Source organism: Hetaerina americana, unplaced genomic scaffold (assembly GCF_022747635.1).
Source record: "Hetaerina americana unplaced genomic scaffold, ioHetAmer1.1.p SCAF_4, whole genome shotgun sequence".
Taxonomy (NCBI): Eukaryota; Metazoa; Arthropoda; class Insecta; order Odonata; family Calopterygidae; genus Hetaerina; species Hetaerina americana.
The window spans coordinates 47,379,311-47,406,007 of record NW_027286985.1 but is presented as its reverse complement, the minus strand read 5'-3'; the positions used below and the strand labels follow the sequence as shown (position 1 = coordinate 47,406,007).

General features: G+C 39.1%; 1 protein-coding gene across 1 annotated transcript in view; it reads left to right on the top strand.

Annotated features, from left to right (window-relative positions):
* The window catches only part of RhoGAP19D (Rho GTPase activating protein at 19D), a 636,771-nt gene that overhangs the window by 8,641 nt on the left and 601,433 nt on the right, over window positions 1–26,697 (top strand). Inside the window, exon 2 of the mRNA XM_071589802.1 lies at window positions 10,242–10,436. Coding sequence (XP_071445903.1) covers window positions 10,356–10,436 — 81 coding nt within the window. The 5' untranslated portion in view covers window positions 10,242–10,355. The remainder of the gene's footprint in view (window positions 1–10,241; window positions 10,437–26,697) is intronic.

Here is a 26,697-nt window from a genome sequence, read left to right as displayed (position 1 = left end):
ATTTAGCAGTTCTTCAATATAATCACTTAGTCCTTATAACTATCTCTTTCCATTGGTGCTTACCACCCCTGTCGTACCCAATATGGTGTGTCGTAGGGCATGCATGTAGGGCGTAAGGCAATCAAATGTTTGTTTCTGCGTTTAAGTTCATTGATGCGGCGTATTTCGCAACGATATTATTCCTCGAAGGAATACATGACGGCTGTGGATGTGTATTGAATTATTTTGATTTATTTAACGGTATTAAATGGACACGTTTATTAAAGGTAGTGTTCTCCCCTGGTGGTAACATACTGCATAATGCGTTGATGAGTGGGGTCAATTGGGTGACGTATGCTTCCGTTCGTGTGATAATTATGCCTCACGTTGTTGGCCGCCTCCTTTGCGAAACGAAAGCTATGTCTCAACACCTTCGTGGACTTAGGCCTGTGTGTCATGGCACCCGAGTGGTGTATTCGTTCGTGCTACGCGGATTTGTTTTCCTCTTGGACTGGTATTCGGAAAGGAACAATTGACGAGGCCGTGCGGTTTCAACACCCCTGTCTGCCTGTCTCGCTCTCTCTTCTCAACGTATCATTTCGTTCGCTCCTCGGACGTGTCTTATATCTCTCGATGTGTAGTCCTCTTCTTTTTTTCTGCAGCTTCATATTTTCGAGGTTGCATCCGTATTGACACAGTCATTTTGGAACTTTAATGTCAGTGCGTGTTATTTTCGCACTCACTGGAATACGTATTCATTGATGGAAGAGTCTTCGTTTAGTTTGCAGTGGCGATAGTGTTATCCTGTCGTTAATTACCTGTTTTCTTCAGTTGTACAGCCATAAATATAATAAAAACAATCAAGGAAACAACAGCATGATCCTAGAGTGCGAGTTAACAGAGGTTTTCGTTTGAAATTCATTGGTGAACTAACACTATTTTGGAACCCTTAGCTGTTACTTACTGCGTATTTTTTTGAATTCGGTGGCAAATGTTGACATTTAATAGTATGGTGCATTTTCTATGTCGCGTTATTCTCTCAGATTTTAAATTTAAATTTGACATGTTGCATATGGGATTTTAGCAAAATCGAAGGTGACAGCGTATGCCGAAACAGCTAACAATACTCGCTTGCAAAATGTGCAGTGAAATATTTTCACGTTACTTCAAACTGCTGAATCCCAAGCTAATTTTTCTCTTCAGCCAAGTCTGGGTTTAATTACAATTATTCCATCGACGCTGCCCTTAGTTTTTTTGGCTCAGACAAATCACGCTCTTTGAGTCTCTTTATTTTGACAATTTATTTCGAGAATTGATTTATTGGTTCCAAGTTCCATAAATTTATGTAAATTAATCTGCGTTTGAGAGCGAGCTTGAGAAAACCACGTCTGTTGGTCCTGTGAAGTTGGTTCACCGGTTATGTGGGTGTCGTCAATACATAATAATCAGAAGAGTTACTGTTACACGCTATGATTAGAATTGCCCGATATCATTGTCAGTAGCCAATGATGACTAATATATCTTGGAATTACACAATAGGTAGTTGATTTTCAAATTCTTCGTTGCTGAGTTCCAAGTGGCGTCTAATTAGATGGTGGATATTTTATCTCGTATATAAGGTTCTTTGGTACTGATTTTCATTTCTGAAATTGAATGATTAATGTTACGGAGGCACAATTCCTATTCTCTATGTTCCAAGAAAGAGGGTTTTCCGTGAAACATCGTTTCTTGCCTTTCAAGTTTCGAAGATAGCATAGTTTGGAGATTTTAACGACTGTCTCAATAGAATGGTCTTGCGTGAATGTCATAACCGTGCTTACCACGTCCAGGTCTGTGGTCATGTTTTTTTAAGAACCTTACGGAGTGCTTTTTATTTAATCTACAAATGCCGAGTATGGTTGTACAGTAGCTTTGTTTCATGTCTCATTTTCTAAGATCCCTTGTAAGTTCTTATTCAATGCCAATTCTATCTCTCACAAACTAAAGGTTATCTCATTGGCACTTTTATTATTTTACCATCATACTGTCATAATTTGAAATGTGAAGAAAATGAAAGATACCGTCAACGCAATCGATTTTCTCACATGTTTCCGGTCATTCAAGAAAGAAACAAGGAGGCAATTTTGTCACCATTAGAATTAAATCACGGCGAATAAACCTTCATCTTTCAGCGAGGGTTTACAGAGTTTGAGGAAAACGGTTCTAGTGGATCGGATTTTGCGATTAGCTGCTAGGTTTTTGAGATATCTATACGTTTTCAATTTTGTCCAGCATGTTTTATCCAGCATAATTTATTTTACTCGATGTCTTAATACTCACTGGGAATGAGTCGGAATGGGGACTCACTTTCTTCATAAAGGGTCGGATGCTCTAATAAGGTCATTTGCCTATTGTTCTCTGTCTAATACCTATGCTAAGTTTATTGGACCTTACATCACGTGCCTCCGAGAACAATGTCTTCTCTTTTGTATTCATCACGGCTGCAGCCACTCTCCCGGCCGCTTATATCCTCCATTCTCTCCTTTCACTCTCCTTCGGCGGAACTTCCACCTCTTCATCCTTTTAAAGGTTGCAAGTATGTACGCAGGCATGTGCTGGGCACTTCGGGGCATACGGGAAGGATATGGATTGACGTTGGGCAATCCGCGCCCATTGTCACGCAACCGCACGAAAGACTTGCCAAGAGAATGTGGCTGAGTGGAGGGGATTAGATGAAGGAGAAAGAGATGGTAGGTGAGGAGTCGGCCGTGGACCACACGAATGAAAATCTGAGTGCCCGCCAATTCACGTTCTTCCCCCTTTCAATCTCTCTCCTTAAGTGCCCTTGGCAACGATGAGTGCAGTTCTTTTCTTAGGACAAAGAGCTTCAGTGCGTGATTCATTCTGTGTTTCCTCGCGCTTCCTGGGGTGCGAGGTCATGGAGTTCAGGGAAAGGAGGACCGAGGTGCGCGTAGATGAGGCTGTTTACACCTACAGGTTCAAGGGGTTTGGGTTATTGTGAAAAATCTGGCGATGGGTCGGTGGGTGATTGAGTGACAAGAGAAATTGCATTGTGACCTTGAGCCTTGCAAACACGAATCGGCCTTAAATTATTGAAATTATTCGTCCAGTGGTCAGTAGTCGTCTGTAGTACTCAGGAAAGGAGTCATTACACGTTGCATTGCAATGGTGCTAAATTTCATTTCGTTCAAACTATTCTTCCGATGCATGCGTCATGCTTCCACGCATTCGTCCAAATCATTTTGTATTTTTTCTAGTATTCTTTTTTCTTTCCAACATGCGTCATCCTGTATAAAATCATCAGTGGTGCCAGCCACGAAGACAGCTAATTTACTCTCACGGATTCAACTTATAGTGGCTTCATGCAAAATTTTCAGTTTTGTGTGTTTTTTAAAAGCTAAGTAAGTTCATTTTCTTCAAAACCCTAAGAAACGTGCTAGGTACGGTACAAGCAAGACAATTTTGTTACTTTCGGTGAACGCCATTGATTTGGCGACCGTTGGACATTTTCTGTGGAAGGATCTAATTCTGGATGAGATCGGATTAATAAACATGAAATTAATATTTCAGTATGTGTTTTTGTCAAATTAATTGTGGAGGAATGGCTATTAATAGTATTTTGAAGTGCCCTTAGTTTTGTTAATTATCTAAAGAGCTTGAATAGTGTGAGAAGTATTGGATATTCCACCTGGTTAATTTCAGTCCATCTCGCATTATTAGTGACGTGTCTTCTGTTCGTAAGTGAAGTCCTACATTCGATATCGTTTTTCATTCGTAATTCAGCGTCACTTTCATTCAAGGCTCTGTCATCATACTTTTCTCGGGAAAATATCAGTTAGTGTCGATTGTGACGGTTTTATTGTATGATGTTATCAGTCACGCTGATACTCATTGTTTCCCGAGCGCATTTCACCGGTCAAGTTGCATAATGGAAGAAACCAACTGCAAGGAGAACAATGATCTCTGCTCGCCCACGTATTTCGCTCTCCATTGGCCAAAGCCAAGTATAGTGGAAGTAGTGAAAGTGAACGACTCAATTTGAAGCACGGAGAAGACCCGCCGATTAATGTACTGATTAATTAATCTGCTCTTTCAGTTTCAAAATCCGAAATCTGTAATTGCCGGAACATGATGTCGAGAGAGTACGAAAATAGTGGATACATGAGCATTTTCAAAGGGAAGCTATTTTATTAGCTCATAAGGGAAGGGATTCTTAACAATTCAGCCAATGAATAGCCATGGAATGAATACCCGTGCGTTAATGAAAAACAAAGCGAAGAATAGCTGTGCCTAAAAAGATTCTCAATGGTAAAAGGATTTGAATTTTTTATTTGTTCTTGGTTTCCATTCCTTTCTCTTGGCTCCAACTAGTCCGTATGATAATGTCGTCGGCGATAGGCAGAAATGTTCTTAGGAGTATAAAAAATTAATTGGAATTACAGGCACTGCGGCAAGGAACGCAAAAACCCTTCGGAAGTCATGGAAGCCTCGCAGAATTCCGCGTTCCGGTTTCAATCGCCACGATGCAGCTAAGAAGAAAGCCTGTTGTTCTCCTATTTCGTCTCACAAAGAGAAAGGGGTGAACCAATTTTTAATTTCTACAATAGCAAAAAATGATGTGTCCGTAGAAGATACTCATTATCCAAGTAAAAGAAGGCGATTAAGGTGCCTCCTGCCATTTCATTTCGTGACCGTTAATGTGAAGCGAGAGAGGGAAAGGGAGAGAGCCCTTGGAACTGGACGAGCGAGGAAAGAAAGTAGCTTGGACGCGAGCTATGTTATTATCGTCCCATTCCCTTCCGAACCTTCCCTTCCTCATCGCCCTTGCCCTTACGGAGAAGGAAGAAGTCTGATTGGATGCAGGGTATGGCGTCGTGAGAGGAAAGGAGCTGTATACCAAGGGAGGAAGGGGGGTGGAAAAGAGATAGGGGAAATGCTGGAAGCACGCTAATGTTTTGCAATGTTCATGCGGCCAATGGGCGTGCAGTTGCCGCAACGGGTGTCACTCTCTCCCCGAACGCAGGCTTGCTCGACTTGATTAGTCTCCCGCTTACCCACGCCCCCTTCTCAAAGTCCCCATCCCCATCCCAAATACATATTCCCCTTTTCCTATCCCCCTAACACTTCCCGGCGGGAATCCCTTCCAATTCTCTACCCACCGCGCGGTCGCGTTTCCTCCTCCTCTCCCCATTTCTCTACTCGCCTCGTATTGCTAACTCAATTGGCATTCCCACGCTCTTCACGAATCCCACAACTCTTTCAGTATATTTTTATCGCTCTTATTATTTTAGAAAATGATTTCACAGCGTTTTGATTACAATTGCAGCAACAATGGCAGCTCCCGCGAGAATAATTCGATCGGCAGGATATCATCGTAACTGATTAAAATCTTAATTGGCTGGAAATTAATCATAAAAAATATTGGTACATGTTCTTTATTAATTCAAAGCGGTGTCATTTTGATGAATAAACTGCAATTGATATATTTAACGCCATATCCCGACGAACACGAAAGCACTGAAGGTAATCAGAGCGTTCATGTTATGTTTATTAGCCTAGAAGCTGTGGAAGGGTGCGAGAAATGAGAAAATTAATTACAGAATGTTTTCTGGAAAGTTTCGGAAATTTATTGAAATGATAAGCAATTCAAAGTCCTAAAATATGCCATTCATTTTCTAATAACAAAATCATAAACATATTAATCAACCCGAAGGTCGGTTTGGTAGGTGACGGTAGAGTTCACCCAGTACTAAGCCCTATACGGCGTGTAAAATTCACGTATCAGGGTAGGGGGCCAGTACCTTTCCCTGTGCCGACTATGATTTCCCAGTAAGATCTGGTACTCGAAAAATCACACAGCTTGGGCAAGGCTGAGGTTACTCAGAGGCATGCCCGGGAATTGAACCCGGGTTCTTCGGTTAGTTGTACAACGCTCTACCCCTGGACTACCGCATGCATCCCCTATTCTGTGATGATGAATTGAAATTTGGTTAAAATGGATGTGGTGGGAATATGAGCAGAAAAAAGAAAAGATTGTAACAATTTTCCACTAGATAAGTTTAATGCGACCGGGTTTCGATGTATTACATCATCCTCAAGTCGTGAAGATGATGTAATACATCGAAACCCAGTCGTACCATTAAACTTATATTGCGGAAAATTGTTACTATCTTTTCTTTTTTCTGCTCATATTCCCACCACATCACGCCTGCAACTATTCAATTTGTTCTAGTCGGTTACTTGGAGCTTTGAAGCGACTCCACTCCATTCTGTTGGTAGTAAAAGTATTTTTTCTCCTTGAATGAAGTTGCTAAGATGTCAAAATTTCCTTTCCGAGTGTAATTGATTAGTATTCAATCTTAATAAACCTTTAGAGCCCGGGATGATTAATTTGCAGTAATTAACAACATTTGCAATCCCATGGCATTATAATCGTCACGTTTTGATGAAAACGTTATGTTTTGAGAGTAACGGTAACTTCAAAGAAGTATAAGAATGATAGAAGTGTTTTTCGCCTTGGCTGAATTTGTCATTTATAATCGGGTCACTCACATCATGAAACAAGAAGGGAGTTGATGTTATCTGACTGCGATCTGTGAATTTTTCTTAATTTTATGCATTTGTAGAAATGAAAGTCTCTCTTTTTCAAACTAGGCAACTTTTTGGTCTCACACCACGTGTACTTCAGTCGACCTCTGTACATGACGTTTTCGAGTCATGAAATTTCATGAAACATTTTCTGGTTTTTAATATCGAGTCAAGTTTTTTAATGATTATATTATTTCTGTTTCCGTTTGAATGAGGGTTATTATTATAAATTTCGACTACTAATTCCGGTTGTATTACGAGTCTTTATCATTGTATTTTTGCGTGAAAACTAATAATACAAGGGGTTTAGCGTGCAAAGGATTCAATGCCATCGTTAACAGTTTTTAGGATGCTCTTAATGGAATGAGTTCTTAGCTAAAGACCTCACCCACTGTAATAGCATGTTTTAAATTAGGAGTATTTCTTCAACCAATTTTTCCACATTTTAAATATTCGGGGGGAAGATTTTTTCAAATATCCAATTTGAATGAAATCAAATGAAAGTCGATGTATCTTGTGGTGAATTATCTTTTATGCAATCCAAAGAGAAATGTTGAGCTCAAATATTGACAATATTGGGTAACGCTGGCCAAAGTTTTGTGCCGCAGATTGTAATTGAAATGGTTTCGCTTTGGAATCGGCACCTTTTGTGGATTTCTTGAAATTCTGATTAAAAGGTCAATATTGTTGTTAGCTCATTATTGAATCTGTGTGCATTTCATTTGTGAATTGACTGACGTTTTTTGTTCAAATATTTTCAGCTTCAAGGAGATAAATTTGTAAGGCATTCAAAAACCTTTCTGATGAGAAACCCTACTCTTGAATGAATAGTGTAAGAGTCTGAATTCATCGTTTCCACTTTCATTCTTTCACTTAATGAAGTTCACCCAAATTGATTGGTCTTGTTTTTGGAGCTCTCTTAAGGGATTTAAATATCAATCAATGTAAAAAATTCCACCACAGGGCAAAATTTTAATTAAACTGAAAAATCTCATTTGATTGGTGTTTAAAAATTCATTATTGAAACTATTCCTACAGTTATAACCAGCTCCTCCATGGTTGGGGGGCCCTCTGAAATGTCTGAGTATCATCTGGCTTAAGCAATGGGTAGGCGAATGAAAAGTATCACAGAATTTTCACGTGCAGGAGGTAGGCATTACAGAAAAGAATTAATCGTTAGCTAATCTAACTAGTTCTGAAACTATCGGATTAAAAGGGTTTTTCATATACCTACATGACATAATAAAATGAAATTATTGACTTTGTAATACCACATACTTACACCATCTACGTGGAGCTTTTTAAAAACAGTGGAATCACCCATCTATTCTGTGCCCAGGTTGCAGTTGGGATATTTTCGCATTTGCCAGGGTTTGACCCGCATGATAACGTAATTTAAATACAATTAAACCGTTAGATTCTTAGCAAAGTAGTTTTTCGTGCCACACATCTTTCAAACAATATTATATTTAATTATGATGCTATGTGAACTTTGTAAGCAATCCTCAAAATCATCTAAATAATTTAAATTCCTCTGAATTATATTTCAAAAGGTGATAGAATGGAATTAAATCAAGGAATCAATTAAATTACGCCAAATAATCCATTTTAAGTAAGAAATCTGATTTATTTTTATAATGAAATGTTTCAACTTGACGAGAGAGCCGTAATCTCAAAAAAGAAATGTCAGGAAAAATATGACTTTAATGCGGATCTCTTGTTAAATCTAATTTTAATTACAAATATTTTACAATCAAAATGCTGAGATTTAATTCCAATGCAATTTAATCCCACTGCGAGCCCATGATAAATTTGAACATTTTGAAAAAAATTAAGCATTGCTTTGTTGATCTCGTTGTTTAAGGCATCTCATATAATAGTGTTTTTTACATATTTATTTGCTATTTGTTCAGAGAAAATAGTTAAATTATTGCGTGGCCCGGTTGGGATTCTTATTGAAATAAATATCTTTAAACATAACCAAATATATAATAGGGCCAGCGTACAGCGATCATACCAAGGCAGTCAGATGCTCCTTTTATTCCAGTAATCAGTCAGTTTCTTAAAATGTGATTTCATAAAGTTTAATTGAAATTATATCCCATAAATATTGCCGGCATCAGTATTTGTTCCATGTATGGTGGGTCGATATTGGAAATGGAATTTCTAACTGTTCTAATGGCTGGATAACATTCAGAAGGATGCTGTTTAGATGATTTTAAAGGAGTGTACATTTAGAAAATAAAACTTCAAAATCAAACGCCTACGGCAAAGGGAAACTATTGAAGAATGAAGTTTTGAAACAGTAGCATTGTCTTATGTCGCCACTCTTTAAAGGCCTATTTTTATTGGATGCGCGTAGCAAATTAATTTATGAGTTTGACGATGAACAGCTTTTAAAAGATTTACATGCTCAAATGCTTCCTTTTCATTATGTGTAAGAATGATCGCAAATGAATTTAATGCCGACTATCTTACCAGTGCTAACGTTATCACACCGCATCAGCCCTATGAGCTTCATCATCTGTTTTTGATTCCAATCCCCCGAAACGCGTTGTGTTGACCAGAAAAAGGGGATAAAACTGTCGTTTAATTCCATGACAACGGTGAATTAATCAGGGCAATTCATGCTGAGCTAAGGGTGAGTCGTCCCAGTCTAACTCTCCGTTACTCGTTTCCAGGCTCATTCTTTTGTTTGTAAATACGGCCTTGCAATCGCAGCGTTTCTTCGAAGAAAAACACGACACGTTCTATATCGCATTTTCGTCAGTCGAGCATATTACGGATAGGAATTCTGATAAATGAAAGGCTAGCAGAATTCGCGAATCAAGGTTTGTTCGTCGAATTCGTTGACGGCGCGGGCCACTTCCATGCGTGTCCTCTTTTTTTATCGAAAGGCCTTGACGGATCTTAGAAGAAAAAATTCGTGTGTAGTGCGACTGCTGAATTTCATTATTTCACATTTAGTTTCTTTATAGTCCCATACCTTTATTTGACTTATGGGATAGGTTTTTCTTTTAGCTTTAAGCATAGGAATCTGTGTCTTAACAATAATGCTTATCGATTTTCAATAGCTGTGATAATTATGGCATAGTGAATACGAACATTAGCTCATGGTTAACGTTAAGTCAACCGTGTCTGGAAATTACGGGCGGGAAATCTCAGATTATTTATTAGCACGAGGAGGTGTGTTCCTGTCATGTTAAAAATTTTTCTTTTTCAATTTAGAAAGTAGGAGTGGTTGCACTGTTATGTTATGTATTGTACGAGGAAAGAAACAGTACTTAAATCTGTCGGTGACTTTGTCTCTCTTATTTTATCTCGGTAGCCGAATCTACGAATATAATTTCGTGCCATAGTATTTCCTTGGGTGTCCCAAGAAAACTCAGGTGTCCTGCACGTTTCTACGAGTATGAGTTTGGCCTGATTTCTTTGAAAATCAAGGAGCTCCCAATTGAACTCCTTCAATGTACCCGTGACTCTCATTACTCTCATCCCTTGGCATATTTTTAGCTAATCAAAATTGTAGGTGATATGCGGGTAATCCTCACGTGATCAATGTCTTCCTTTCCGGAACGATCGATTTATATCACTTAGGCTGTTAATGCCGATACCCTACCCTTTTTTTTACGCTTTCCGCTGATCGATATCGATTGTGTGTTTTTATTTTGCAGGATATCTTACGTGCTGTAGCTCGTGAGTAACAGCAGCATGACCTGTTGCCGCGAGTGGGGTGCCTGGAAGGGGTGAGAGGCTTCAAGGGCGGAGGAGGGAGAAAAAAAAGGAAGATGGGGGACCGAGGGAGGCACGGAGAAATCCCTTCGCAGCCGAGGCAAGGGCAGCGGGACGACGCGGGAGCGCGGTCAAAGGTCAGTCAAGAATCACTTTATCAGATTATTGATCGCACAAAAAATACTGCCCAGATATCTTCTCGCCTCTCCGCTGCCATGGCAGCCAAGAAAAAACAATCCGTGCTCTCTTCCCGTTCTACCTAATGTTTTTTTTCTGGATTTAAGCTAATCTCTCATTTAAATTATATTTCGCTGTACGATCTATTCTTTGTTTAGTCGCTTTTTTGTCCTCATACTTTGTGTGAAGGAATAGGAGATGGTTCCCTCAGTTTCCACTTGATAGATATGAATACTCTCGGCGTTCATTCTCTGTATTAACACGATCTCTTTCCAGTTTTGCGACTGACTCTTTCCTTAGTTATACTCCTTCCGATTAGTTATGTTTTCATCCGTGTATTCATATCCTTAAAAACATGTTTTGATTAGGGTTCTTGTCAGCTATTGCTAGCTATTCTTCTGCATTCCCATTTTTCTGAAAAGTGGATTATTCCGTGATTTATTTTGGACAGGGAATTTAAGTAAAGTTCAGTTACGAACAGAACGATTTTTGATGCTCTTAATGGTGGCGTACCGGAAGCATCGAAGTCGTTCGGGAAATATATCAAGTCAAAGTGTCTGAATGGTCGGGAGTTTTTCCTGGCGTAGAATATCAGTAAAGATACTTGAAAGTGCATAAAGATACACATTTGCTTCCCCAGCGTTGCTTCGATGGATGTCTTCGTTGCTTTCACCATCGTATGTGGTTTTTTTCAATGCTTTTATATTACATAGCATTAAAGTCACCTGCCGCTGTCGATGTCCTAGACCTAACGGAGCAGCTCCATTGGCCGTAGGCCATTTTAATTATAATAGTAGGCAAAGGTAACCAGTCGGTCGTACCTATTTCTTTTACATACTCTACTTCCAACAATCCTCACCCTTCTTAGACCGAAGAGTAGGATGTGACATACATTCACGTAATGAATATACGCAAACCGAGTTTTTGCATATCTGGCTCATTTCTTAGCAGAGTACGTGATTGCTTTGGCAGGAGTGAGCGGATGGCCGTCGATGTGAATGCCAACAGCTGGAAAAAGGGAATCTTGGATTCCGGGATAGACACAGTCCAGAAACCGCGTTAGACCAGTTCGGAATACCTATGGATAATCAACGTGATCGTACTTTATGAAATAATATAAATATCTGCTCATAAATTACTATTGCGACCATGTTTTTATAAATATTTGCTATTTTTTCACTTTAGAGTATTTAATTTATCAGATTTTTTACAGTATTTGAAACGCGAATCATAATGTGATGTCCGGAGGACCATTCTTAATTATGTCGGAGTTAACTATTTTGTATTATCCACTCGTGTCTTCTCGTAACCAGTTAAATAAATAAGTGGACTTTATTCGAGAAAGATATGCATCAGAAGTTTTATTACAACTCAATTTACATTCACAAATGTAGGCATATTTTCCTATATTTTCTTCGATGCACATTCCCTGTACTCAGTTGAATGATTTATTTAGAGGTAGCTATAAATGTGATTTAATTTATTTTGCGAAAACTTTTTCCATGTTTTCTATCGTTATTTCAAACATCCAAGTCCTTATCTAAAATAATTTGCTTTTTACGGTGAATTATCCAGGATAGTTAATGAAATAATTACAAAAATATTCTTTAGATGAAGAATATTGCCCTCTGTCGCTCATGGGTGTAGAATATTATCTCCCAAACATTTCCGAAACTTCTGAGCTATCATTGCGTCATACTAGCTTCCGAAACACTTCAATTTCTGATCTCACCTTCAACCTCCTGCCTTGTGGTTCTCCCGCCATTCTCTTACTATGGTGCTAGTTACTATCTCTGGTTTTGTAGAGTCCGTTAATAGTTCTCGGAATATCTGGTCAATGCTTATGCGAGTTGAAACAAAGCTAAGTCTCTCCATTTTTTCTCTCTGCCAAGCTTTAATCTCATATTTTGTAACGCGTCGGTGAAAGAGGTATTCCATGCGGCGAGAAGGAAATTGCTTCCGTGGAAGACTCCTCTTCCGCGAGAAATTTCCCAGCAAATGGAGACGTTCTCATTGCCACAAAGCCATCTTAGGTCCATCTTAGAGGATTCGCGCGGCGAACCCCTTTCCTGAAAAAGGAAAAAATGGAAGAGAAATAAATATACCTTCGCTTCGCCATTTCCGAGAAATTTAGTTTACTCCTCATGGCTAGTATCGAACGCTACCTTCTTTGTCGCTGTTGGAAAAGTAGTGAGCAATACGTGTTTTTTCTCTTCTAGCATTAAGTTTTCCTTCGTGAGCACTGTTGCAAGTTGAAGGGAAACAATAACTGACTAATGAATTCTGAGGAAGTTGACGCACCTCACCCAGAGTTTTAACGTTTTTCGGGGCACTTTGTAGCAGAAGAGGATAATAGTTGGGGCTTACGTATTGGTCTTATTATTGATCAGCTTACTTAGTAGTGCCTAAACTACTTTAAATGGCGTTGATGGGCTCGTTAGGTTTAGGTTGTAGATGGAATACAAGGAATTTGCCGCTTTATGTAGAAATTGTAATGAGGTACACATGCACATACGAGTATATGTAGGTATAAAGTATTTGATAGTTGGGCTTTTTTTAGTAAAATAATGATTTGCTTGTCGAATGAAATTTTATTTGGATCTATATTTTTCATGTATTACTTTTAGCTATGGATTCTTTCTCTTCTTCTTTATTTTAAATTAATGTCGTAATGACCTCTCCTGTCGATTTTCGGGGTATTATGACGCCCGCTACGAATATCATTTCTTCACATTAATGTAAATGTATCTGCTTACGGGCTATAATTCATTTCATTGTATCCTGTTTCACGTGTACGCGCTCTTTCAAATATATATTGATGCATTTGCTGGTCATACGAGTAATAATAAAATATCTGCCACTGCCGAGCGATTGAAAATCACTCCTCTCACATGGAAACTTTTGGCAGTTACAAAAGTCATATTGGTATGAAGTGCAAACGCGGAAAGAGGAACGTTCTATGTATGATTATTTTAGTCTTTTTTTCAAGTGTAATGTGATATGTGCTTCATCTGAATCTCTCTATATCAATTCAAAACCTGGAAATCACCATAAGAAATAATTCCAGATGGTGGTCGGATACATGATGTCGGTCGGTGGTCAGAACTATGAAAAATTCGAAGGAAAAGTTTCTCCGTAGTTGGGAGAAATATAAATGCCGCTAGTGAAAAATCACACTATTGCCACGTTTGACGTTTTTGTTTCCCTAACCGGAAAAAGTCATCGCGTGAAACTCTTAACGTACTTCAAGTGGAAATTGAATGATTCGTTCGTTGCTATGGATTTGCTCGAGACCCCATCAAAAGCGTCAAATGCATAGGACGGAGAATATAACATATAAATTCGCCATCGTTATTTTATGCTGTTTTGATTTTTTTGCTGATAGCCCCGACTGGATGTAGTAAGATGGACCAGTGGGCCCGGAGGAACCCAAGGTTAATTCCAGAACAGCCAGATGAAACGAATTGTGAAGGTGTGGTATAGTGTTTTGATGCTAGATTTAGATGGCGGCCCCAGATATTCTCTTGAATTTCACAAGAACCTCTTCAATCTTTTAAAATATGGTTCCCTGTGTGTACATGCAATGCCGATCCCCAGACCTTCTTCGCTCTCGGCGAAACGGCGCGCCATGATCTCAAAACCTCCGGTGCTTGGGCCCGGTTCAGACAAGCCCCAGGCTTTTGGCTGTGTGGGAGAGGCGAGAATGCACATTGCGAGCGTGTAACTTTGCACCGCGAACGGTTCTCCCCATCTCTTCTACTACCCCTCCCACTTCCCTGCGATTCCCTCCATTTTTCCATTTATGGGACGTCTGCCCCGAGTGCGGTTCCGAAAAAGAGAATGGAATCTCTCGGGAGGGCGTGGGGTGGGGGGGATGAAGGAGTGGGTTTATAGGAGTGGGGTGAATTTTTTCCTCTACCCCTTCCCCCACTCGTGTTCGCTGAGGGAGGAGGGAAAGAGACAGACGGAGAGACATAAATGGCGGAGAGAGGCAGTAAAGGAGTAAAAGAAGAGGATGGGTTCGAGGTTTCCCGTTACCAGAGGAAACCGCTGTGGTGGTGGATGCGTCGTCGCTCCCCTTCTATGCCTGGGCTCTTCACCTCCGTGTCTTGGGAAGGGCGGCGGAGGGATTCTTCGCGATTTGCATATGACGGGATTTTGACCGCTGTTTTCAACTTGTCCCTCCCTCCCTCATCCACAGCACCTCGCCCAAATCCTCAGTCTGCCTTATTTTCGTACCGCGCGCCTCGCGAATTTTTATCTCTATTCCGGGAGGAAAAAGAATTCCGCGAACCATTTGGCTTGGTTGGATTTAATATAGTTCCATTTGAAACCATTTTGTATAAAGTCTTGAGTTAATTTTTGATTAAGCATTTGAAAATGCCGATAATAATAGAATTAGTAGCAAATGCATTTGTGGTCGAATGAGCGAATATGTTTCTCGAAGTAATGCTGAACTTTTTACGAGAAGTGTATTTGAATAAAAGCTGAGAAAAGATAAACTTTTCCGTAAAATTTGTCTGAGAAAACATTTTTTGTGAAATCAACTGTTAGGTTTTTTGTAATCTGGAATGTGTTTATGAGTGATTGATGGAGGCATATAGATTCCGCCTCGAAAGCCATTTCATCGTACTCTACGTAACATATCTGTATTAACCTTTGACCTCATTGAGCATTCTGTTCGTCTCTGATGGTCTGAGATTGGAGACCTTTACACCACCTCCGTGACGAAAGACTTGAGTGTTTCAACCATATTATCCGGCAAGTTAGTATTAGGAGTTAATAGTTACCATTTCTATGGATCGTGCCATATTTAATTAGAGACCTCATGGTTACATTTTAACGAAACATTTTAAAAATGATATCTTTCACTTTTAACTCGAAGCAAAATTCCCGGTTTTTTCGGGTGGTTGTCTCTTTTGTTTTGCAATTGAATTAGGCGTAAATAAGTTAAATCGCTTATTAAAACGAAGAGAAGTTATTTATGCTAATGTAGAAAATGTTATTTAAGTACTTTTTGTATATTGGACTTGAATTTAATATGAATAAAAGTCACTTTAATGGAAAGGGCTTTTTATCTGTGGAATATTCTATATTCTATTATATTTGATGAAGAGTTTAATAAAAATAACAATCCATCACATAACAACTGTGGATGAAGAATTTAAATGATTATTTTCAGTTTTTCAGCAAATAAATACGTGGCTTTTAACGACCTCGAAGTTTGATGCCGCGAGACTACCGAGACAGTCATTGTGCGTCATATAGAACCTTAGAAAATATATATACTAAGTTTAACAGTAGCTTCGCAAATAGCGTTTAAAACATAAAAATTTATTTATTTAACGAAACTCATTTAAGATTTTTACAGCAATAAAGTATAAGGTTAGCAAAAAAAATTCCTACATTTTAGATTCATTGGGAGAAGTTCAGCAGCACAAAGCAAGAAATTGTGGAACGCGAAGAGAGACTCTTAAAACATGTTACTCAGAAATTCTCATCCCTATTCGGTAATTTTTAAATGCGCGAGAAAAATAATTTTTAAAAACAATGTGTTAAACCGAACAAATCAACAGACGATGTGACTCATTTTGAAATCGGCTGACGGGATTGATATATAATGCATCAAACCCGAGTGAATATAGCATTTCGCCAGCGATTTACGATGTTGGTTTCGTTCTAACGATCAATGGCTAATGATAAATCATAGAGTATTGAAGAATCTTCAAAACTGTAAGTGGTGTTAAATTCTTTCACATTTAGTATTATTATTGAGTTTTTTTCTGTATTTAAATATGCATAGTACTGACTGCAATCTGAAATGCTAATATGTTAATGCATTTCCTCAGTATCTATTCTTTCTAGTGATTCGGTTATTTATTAACATTTCGGAATTTTTTAGTTCATCACCGGGAATGATGGGAATTGAAAATGTTTTTCGGAAAGAATACCTTATTCATGCAACTTCGATGATTAAAGCTCGTCTGTCACACACGTGCACAGTCCAGGCTTGGAGCCTTGGGCTGCTTGTTGAAAAAAATCGCCTCGAATTTCGAGAACCACTAGTCTTCTTATCTCCTGAAACCAGTTTCCCGCCTCAGTTACTCAAGAAACATTGTTCTCGTAGTCTGTTTTCAGATCTCTTGAATGAAGATGGAGTAAAACTAAACCCGTTATTTGCCGTTATATTCCCACGGGTCCGCTTGTAAATCTCTCAAGTAAGAAGAGCAGTCCTCGCATTTTTCATGCAAATGAAAGTCAAGTTAAGGCTGCTCTCCCTGCTCTCAAGAGATGAAATTGATATGTCTTGATGCATAACTTATGTACCGTAGACGTTCGTTGTAGCTACCTGGGACCAGAAGGTTTGTTTGGTAAGAGTTGCATTTTTAGTTCGTGTTTATTTAAGCCATAAAGAGGAATTCTGGAGTACATCAGATTACGCTTAAGATGACACTTTCCATGTGAGGTAATGTAGCCTCACTGCCTTATATTTAGGTTAAATTTTGATTAATGAATGTGATTAAGTCCATATTTGTGTAAATCGTCTGAACACTAATGAAGTTTTGTTGTACGTATTTTTAAATTAGAGTTCTTCAGTTGTTCTTCAGTTTTTTCGCCCTCTACGAACTATAAGGAATTACCATCTTCTCCCAAATTTTGGTTTTGCTGTCATTATTATTTGTTATTGACGTACGCATTGCCTCGCCATGGGTGGAATTCTCCTAGATGGATGATCATAATACGATGTTCTAGTGTCCGGGATTGTCGTGCTTGTAACAAGTGGAAAAATATTAATTAGGAATTGTGCCGAAATTCTCTCTGGAGGATACACCCTTTCTCCGCGTCCTGCGTCACCGTCCGCCCACCGCTTACATCATCCCGAGCACGCCTTTGCTATACGCCTGTAACTATGCCACCAATTTCTTCCATCATTAAACTGTTATAATTGTTATTCGTGACTTAATTCTGACCTCCGGTTAACTGTAATTTTTTTCCTTCGTTCTTTTTGTCTTTCACATATGTCCATCTATTACTTTCACCCTCCTCCACGGTATGGCCAATGTTTTGTCTGGTCCCCCTATAATTTTGAAACGAAGTCAAGGCATGGTAAAGACGGAAGAATTGTGCCAGACATCTTAGAAGAATTGATTGAAATTGGTGAGGGATTAACGGTACCTCTTACGGAGGTGGCAGCTTGTCTTACGATGATTTCTTTCACGGAGCTTAACCATTTTCTCCTTTTCACGGCGTTTATCAATTGGATTCAGCACCATTGTTCACTGTTTAATTGTTTTGATGGTTCTCAAATACTTTACTGTTACAGTATTAGTTTCGCAATATATGGTCGATATTTTGAATTTCTTCCTTGGCATCCATAACTGACGGGAATATACGGTGTCGTCATGCGTTTGGGTACCTCATTTAATACTAATGTTACTCACCGTTATTTTCGAAGCAGTCAAATGAATTTGCCGATCGTGCAATAGCTTGCGTTGGGGAATCTGCTGAATAAGTTTAGTGTCCCTAGTTCCATTCTGTTGTAAGAATAGTTATGAAACAAATTGAAAGGACCCACTCAGGTTTTACTGAGTGCACCGTAAGAGAAAAAATGAATTCATTCATCCATTCATTAAATTGCACGTGAAAAAACGTAGCATTGGTCAGTTATTATTATTTATAACGCCTACAGTTATTCTGCGCATCATTCTCGACAATTATCTGGTAATTTATTCGAAGGAAAAACATTTCTTAGGACAAACGCATAATATCGATCGGTATTTGAAAATGCTCGACCATCGGGAGCCGAGTTCAAATGTTTCCGCTCTCTACGATGCATGACACATTGGAGGTGAAAAAATTTCAAAACAACCGAAATGCATGTATCTAAGCCCCATGCCGATTTGAGTTGGAAGTTGGGGAAAAGAAAATGTACCGATATCGGAAGATTGGCTCTTTGCCAACCCGTCTTCATTTACTCCCATCTTCTTTAGGTGGGTATCCTTTCCCTTTAAATCGATTCCCGCCTCACTCCAGCCCTCCTTCCTCACCCTCTAAAAAGCAGCGTCGCCGTGGGGGCCTCGCACTAATCGAATCAACAGTCCTTTCCCTGAGGTGGAAAGGGAGGGTGGAGGAGAGAAGAAGGGGATGGGGTGGAGACGGAGGGAGAGAGGATCTCGCTAACAAGTATAGCACGCAAATTGCCCGCTCTACCTCCTCTTCCCATTCATTCTCCTGCTTCACCCCTTACTTCGTTCTCCAGCCCACCCGAGCCTCTCTCTTGCCAACGCACGAGAACACGCCCATCACCCTCTCTCGCCGCTTCCCTCACCCCCTCTTGTGTGCCCTCCTCGGCGATGGATATGCGGACGGACGCGATCCGATTGCGGGGGTGTTGAGTCCAGAGCGTGTGGGTGAGGACACTCGCCTCAAACCGCCCACTCTCTCCCTTGCGCTCTCTCTCTCTCACGAACGTATCTTTCCCTCCTCTCATGAAAGAAAAAAACTTTTCATCGTCTCGCCAACTTTTCTCCTCGCGAGCAGCAATCCTTCGTGGGAAACGCCGGAGCAGAGGGAGCGAATAAAAGCATTGAAGGGAGGGGGAAAGAAAGCAATGGGTGAAGTTGCGTTCTCTGACGGCCTTATAACGCACAACTCGTCGAAAGCAACCCATGCTGGGAGGCGTTATATAATTATGTGGCAATAGCAAATGCTGTCTGTCGTTATTACTGTTTGCGACCGATGAAAAATGAGTTCGTTTGATTATTTTTTTATAGATCGAGGGAATTTGAGATCTAATCGATCAGATCTAAAATCGATGGAAGTCCCTATTTAAACGCCATGCTATCTTATTCATATGTTGTTTAAAATTTTCTCCAGTGCGTAGTATAGTTGGAAGTGATCTTCGTGCGATAGTTGAATCATTTAATTTTGGGCGTTCATTTGTGAATTGTGAACATGCAACACGCTCTCTCCTTGTAATAACCCATTTCGTAGCATATTTTAACTCTTCCTTTTTGGTGCCTTCTCACCCATCACGATGTTAATGTGATCATTTTCACTGTTTCTTCCTAATATTGGTTTATTGCAGCCCTCGGTTCTTTTCTTTTCAAAGTTAACATTATGGTTAAAACAATTATTTTATCAGGCATAAGGCACGAGTACAGAATTTCGTGTACGACTGTATTATAATTATGTATTGAAAGGCAACACTTGCATATTCAAGCTGGTGATTCTTTGATAATCGTTTTAATTTTAGTGTTGCGGGTAAATATATTTACGGTCTTCTTACACCTCCAAATTAATGTGCACATTTTACCTCTTGGAGAAGTAAGGTTTTGTTACTAGGAGCCTGGTTCCAAAATCTAATTTTCTCCATTCAGAAAATATGTAATAGTCACTAGTTTTTAGCCGTTGGTCATATCTATTAAATAATATGTGCATTTGGCGCTTAATGTACCAGTTTGGTGTAGGTGAATTTTCTGATGTCATCCAGCTCTGTCGCTCCGAGTTTTATTATGTTCGGGCATATGCTCAGAGTAATCTATTTTGGTTCGCACTATTTATTCTAAAATTTAACACGTCATCCATGATTTCGAATCGCTGAAGCGGTAGACTGATCGGAAATATGATTGATCCTATGTCGTCTAGATCTATACAGTTTTCATAAACTGTTAAAGGTTTTAGCGAAGTGGATGTTGAGATGAATTTTATTTAAAAAAAGAGGAAAAAGATGTATTTGAATGGGAAATATGTTTTATTTTTCAGGTATATCCTTCTCCTTGTGCTGTGGTCTCGAATTATGCGACCAAAATACTTCGTTGGAGTGTAGCGGTCACTATAGATGCATTGCCTAGTTTGAGCTTTTCTTTTGATGTAGCTAGTACTCTGGCACAGATAACACATTTACACTAAGTTGAATATATAGCTGCCTGCATAAGTCTTGATATGGTGAATTAGATATTACAACTTAGTAAAATTTCACAATACATTTATTTGACATTTTCACTCATATGATAGTGACGTTTAAACATTGAAATACGGGTACTCCAACGTGTCGTGCTAATAAAAATATGGCGAATTTTTGTTTAATTTTGAGTTTAATCCATAATTTTTAATGTTTCCCAATATTCTAATAAGCCTATTACAATTAGCGTTTCTCTTATTCGTTTGCTTATTGGCACATTTTAACCATCGGCATTTATTTATTTACAAAATTAATGAAAATGTTGGCTTGATGGACTGAGGAATCCCGCTCTTTCATTCCCTTTTGGTGTGACAGCTAACGTCCTGTGAAGCCTATTTTTTAAAAGTGCGTTCTCCAGTTTTGTTTTTGCCTTCAAATCTTCTAGCATTCAAATGGTATAATATTAGACTAGAGTGAAAAAAAATAAAACAAAGCTTTTTTGGGAGGGGGAGCCGAAAAAGATGCCTGTATGAAGTTCCACGCATCCACGAAAACCAGCAGTAAATCTTCTGGGGACAAGCCGTTTGGAGTTCTAGACTAATATACCTCAGCAGCCTATTACCGAAAAAGCAGTTTCTCCACCCACACCTTAATTGACATGCCCATATTTTACCATCCCTGACTTCTGAACTTTCCTCTCCCTCCTCCTAATCCAGTCTCCTTTTGTATCTCAGTACGCATTCTTAATGCACTCATCCCAGGCACTTATAAAAAAAATATTTCACTATATCCTGTCTCACAAGCGAGAGGGGACACTGACTTCCCTTAGGTAATTCCCTTCCTGTCATCTGCCGTTATTGGATCATAAGATCACGTGGAATAGCTTCCGTGACCCTGCCGGATTTCTCCACCCTCCACGTTTGCCAATCGCTCTCGTCCTATCTCCAGCAGACGCGCCATCATTGGATCCTGATTTAACCGTAATACTTTGGTCCGAATTCGCGTCCACTAGCATGTTGGAAAAGCTAAATTTTAAATCTTTTACGACGGTATTATCTGATTATTTTCATTTGGATGGGTCCAATCGCACGTTTTACGCCTGGGCGAGCATGTATGCTGCATGCAATCAAATTAATTGGTCCCTCGCTTAAAATGGGAATAAAAATCTTAGTCAAAAGATTTCGTAAATCTATCGGAAAAGATTACTCAATGCTTGTAGCGGTAAGAAAACTGCCGAATCTGGTTGGACGTCGTTTTTTATCGGTCGCTCTTCAACTTCGAGAGGGATTTGATATTTCTTTTTCGTTTTTCTCACATTCTTATCGTGTAACGATGGCACTCAAGTCACGTACATACATGCGGTAAATTTACGGCTTTCTGTAAAAACGTTATTATATACCTTGATGTATTTAATTTATTATGGTGATAATTCTCAGGATGGGTCGGTTAGAGCCGTGAACGCATGTTTGTAAGCCCCGAAGCCCATCTAAGTAGTTAGGCGTAGCCGGCCAACTGATCCGTTCTCTCCCCCTTCTTGATTGCCAATCCAGTGAGGCGATTGGGCTTAAAGGCCGCCTCGCCCCATCGATTGTCCAGCATCCGCCCTCGGGAGGACATGCGTCGAAAGGGGTGGGACCCTCCAATTCGCCTCCGCTTCTTCTCCCCCTCCCTCTTTGCCTCCAACCCTGTCGTCACTCCACTCCCACATCCCTGGTCGCTCGAAGGGTACCTAGTTGATCCGTCAATTTCAGGGTCAACTGCCATTTAAATATCCCTTGACGTCTCACCTATTCGAACTACGACGGTATCACGAGGCAACATGCACGCGAAAGAAATTATAATTTTTAGAAAAGGAATCGTACTCTTTGTAAAGTAAACGATTAAGTGGAACAGACGGCCGTACTATTATCATTAGAAGGTATTATTGGACATGGAAATTGTAGATTAACTTTCTATTAGCGTTGGAAACAAAAAGGGCAAAGTTTTTATTGCAGCGTAGCAAGCAATAGATCTCGTACTATGAGAGTAAAATCTTCTTATAAACGCGCCGAGTCGTCACTACTGTCTAATGAGTTCCATTCATTCATGGGATGACGAAAGAAATAGCAGGTAAGATTAATTTTTCTTTAAAACCGTGCCTTCACAGTGCTGGGAGCATTAAGAGGACAAAAATGTCCGTTGGCCCTCTTTTACTTAAACTGCTTTGGGATTTGAATGGGCCCTTTATTATTACCGTGAAGATTTTCTTAAATGTATTCCTTGACTACAAGATATTCACTTGTAAAAAGGTCTTGGTTCTCATTTGATAATTAATTTCCGTATTAACATTGCTTCCGCCTCATCTTGGAAAACCGTTTCCATATGTTTTTCTAACCGAAACTTTTTTGATCCTTTCTCCTCGTGCTCGCGTCGCTTTTTAATTAACTCAGAGAGTAAGTTCTTTGTGAGCTTTTACCAGAGTTGAATGAGGTGCCGGAAGTGAAATATTCATACGCCATTGCGAAACTGAGAATTGAAAATGCCTGAAATGGTATTTTTTAGGTCTGAACTTTTCAGTTTGGAACTCTCTTGTTACCTAAGATTCTTTTTATTTTTTACTTAATATTATGCACGAAAATATTCAACTTTTCAGTCGTGGGGAATTTCCGCCCACAAGCCTGTTTAGGCCTTCTCTCACAATGAGTTAACCCAAGAGGTATCTCAGAGTAGATTTTAGTCTTCTCTTTGTCATATTTTGTTGCCATTAAGCTAAAAAACAATTGTGACATCTCAATATACAAAGAGCTATTTTTGTTCTTGGTGCAAAACAATTTCTTTCCTGGTGGTGTAAAAATTAGTCTTTATTTGCTATGGCCAGGAAAATCACTGGGCACATTACATTGTTGTATGAATTTTTAAATTCTGTAGTATTATTCGTCTCATATTATGAGCTATTACACTGTGGGGGAAAAAGTTATGCATTTAATATAAACGGAATTCATCGTTATTTTAATGCGTCAGGGTGAGATCTTTGGTTTTTTGCTTTTGGCTATGCCATGGGGTTGTCGGGATTTTTAGTGGGCCCAATGGTTAGTTCTCTCGCTAATTCCATGGTCATTAACAAAATGATCGACTTTGGTGCTATTTGAAGACCAGTTTTATGCTAAATAATTACAGCCGTGTAAGATATAGCCTCGTATAGCGTCCGAGCAATTCGCCTAGTTCAATTAGCATTGAACCATCGAATTGTGACATTAGTTTTTATTTCTGATATATTTAAAGGTTACGGGAAATTATTTCAAATGTGCCATATTAATATTAATAACCAGTAAGAGATATTTGTAGTTTAACTCCTCCGTGAAAGTTTTCCTGGAGTTCCTTCCCCAGTAGCTGTTCGCGATTATTGAAGTGGACCGGTTGATGTGATTTTTAAGGTATATTTAATATTTGGAAAAGCTTTTAACTTGATTAAATGATTTTTTGCTTACATTTTCGTTGTTACTTTGATGGCATCATAAGCTAATGGCTATCTGATGATGGGTGGTATAGTCAGTGTGTCTAGATACCTGCTTCATCTCTGCCTGCACTCACTCGTGTCTGTTATCAGTAAGATTTCAAAGTGCTTATCAGTTTCTTGAGATGTTAATAAGTTGAAATACCTTATTCTTAAAATGTTTTGGCGCGTGGCTTTATAGTGCGCACAAAAATGATGTGTATGTAAAAGTTCAAATTTGAATGTTTTAATTTTTGCTTAGAAATTATTTTTACTCTCCATAACGTAGGCTTCGAACCTATGGGTGCCTGAAATATTCCCTTGCAAGAAATGCTTAAATGAAAATTTGGCTTGCTTGGTTATTTTTTATCGCTTGAGGATCAAAGTGTGAACTAACTAAATCGATTGTTTTGACATTGATTGTTACGATTTAACTTATTTTGGCCTATCTCAAGTGAAAATAATGAAGCACTAGAATTAAATTTTTACGGTCCCATCTTAATTTTACTGTTTCTGAGGTTAAACTCTGTTCATTATAAGGGCGTTCCTTGGATGCTATGCGTCGGAATGGCCCCTCCTTTAATTTCCTCGCAAAGAATTCCCCCAGAAAATACTTTGAGGGAGCCAGTTTTTGTTTGAGCTGGTAATAGTATCACTAATGCGTTCATCCAGAACCGTAGAAATACAGCAATGGCTATGATTACTTTTGGAGCTTATGAGTGCTACGATTATCCATGTAATCAAGTCTCTCAAGGTGAAAGGAACCCGTTAATTCAACGTCACATCTTAATATGCCAAGGTAATATAAGAATGTATTTAGAAATTTGAAAGTATGGTAGTTGAACACCAGTCTTTATCGAGTAAAGACAACCATCTAAAAGTGTAAAATGTGTTGTAGCCCCCGGTGATGAACGGTCTCATTTCATTGGGGTTTTTCTGTTTTGGGTTTCACGCATTTTTATGGGTTTTTAACTCACGCGTCGTTCCTCTATGCAAATTGGAGGGAGAATTTCGCTGTCGCCATGCCTTTATGCGCGGTAATCCGAGGCTCGCAAATTAAATCACATGTTTTTAATTAATCTATTCAAGCTTCCTCACGCAATATGACTATCACTCATCGCATGCAGACCACAAGAAAGAAATTTCTTATCGCTGTGTATTTTTGACGCTACGTTGAGTTGGGCTAATGTACGCTAGATGAGTTGGACGTGCCCCTAATGACCCACTTTTTCAAAACTATTAATTAATCTCACGTAGTCACCTTATGCAACCCTCGTTTCTCTTGCATCATATTACCCAGTGTCATTTAGGGGCTCATGGGTAGTCAATCGTTGATCACATCACAAAGAGCGGAAACAGATGCCAATCTTGAGACACAGCGCTGTTCGTCTTGCGATCCGCACTTTCATTTACGAATACTGAAGAAGGGTATACTAATCAAATAAAGGCGCAATTAATTCAGCCTAGCTCGAGCTTCTTTAGATCCATTAATATTTCATTGTTCCTGCATCCACTCTGTACTTGGTGTGATATGGTACCTTCGGGAGGGGAGGCTCGGAGGTGAAGAGAGAAATTGGTTCATTTTCCAAAGAAAAACGGCAATATTGGACTAAATAACAGCGCATGAAAGGGGGTATGTTAGTCACGTTTTCTATGACGATTTCCGGGATGTCATTTCATGCACGAACGTTGAAAATATTCGGTAACTAGCGTAGCGTTGCTATCTGAATAGAGACTCTTTGTATTTAGTACTATGCACCTAAAAAACTAGGCTGGAGTGGCCCATCGTTACGTGGGTGAGGAAATGATAGTTGTTGCGTCAATTGTAAATCGAATAGTTTTTTTCGCGATGAACACGACGGTCACCACAAACTAGTTGTTTTGGTACTCAATGGTGTTACCTTAATCAATAGACAAGTCAACGATGTCATTTTAAAGCTTAGAAACTGGTAGTGGAGGAAAGGGGACAAATATGACGACATTTTTGTCGGTGTTATATGAATGAGTGGTGGGGTTAGAAAAGAAGGTACAAGGTGGACATAGTCACTCCATATCTGTAGGTATTAATGCATTAGAGTTTTAAAAATGTTTATGCTTTTAATAAAAATAAAATGTCATGGGAAGAGCAATTATAAATTATATCGCTCTCCCTTTAAAATCAAATTTTCAAGTAATAGGATCATGAAAGTTGGTATGATTATCGATCAGTAATAGTTATTGCATATTTTTCGGATAGTATGAGAGATGATAATACGCGCAAAATGATACCGGGAAAGAAGGAAGCCCATTCAGGCAATTAAAGATCTAACTTTATTTCTTATTTCTTTCCTCAAAATGTAATTGAATATAGCCTGAAGCCATCATCATCAGCAATTCAATCGGTTTAAGGATTGGTTTAATGCATCCCTCCATTCTTCTCTATTTAATGTTGATTACCTTACCCTATGAAAGCTTTCCTTTTTCACGTCTTTCGTTCTTTTTGATTCGCCCTGTATACTCTCCCTTCGTCTATTTCACCGGATCTTGAATTCAATTTTCCCATGTAAAATGTTTATATGTGAGGTAAAGTTAGAAAAAAGTTCCTCGGACTTGGGTGCCTAATGAAGCTCGAATATTAAGTAACCAGAGTCCGTTCGGTTGCCTAGATCGGAAAATATCTTTCCCTCGAAATTGCACATATAGTTAACATTCATAACTTGCGATAGTGGAAGAATGAGGCTTGTGAAGCTTGATGCAGATATAAGCTCCTGTTCAAAAATTGTTTTTCATTTATGTTCCAATTCACGGTTGCGAACCATAATCCCCTGCGATTTCTTTCCCGAACACTGCAGCCACTGGGCTACCA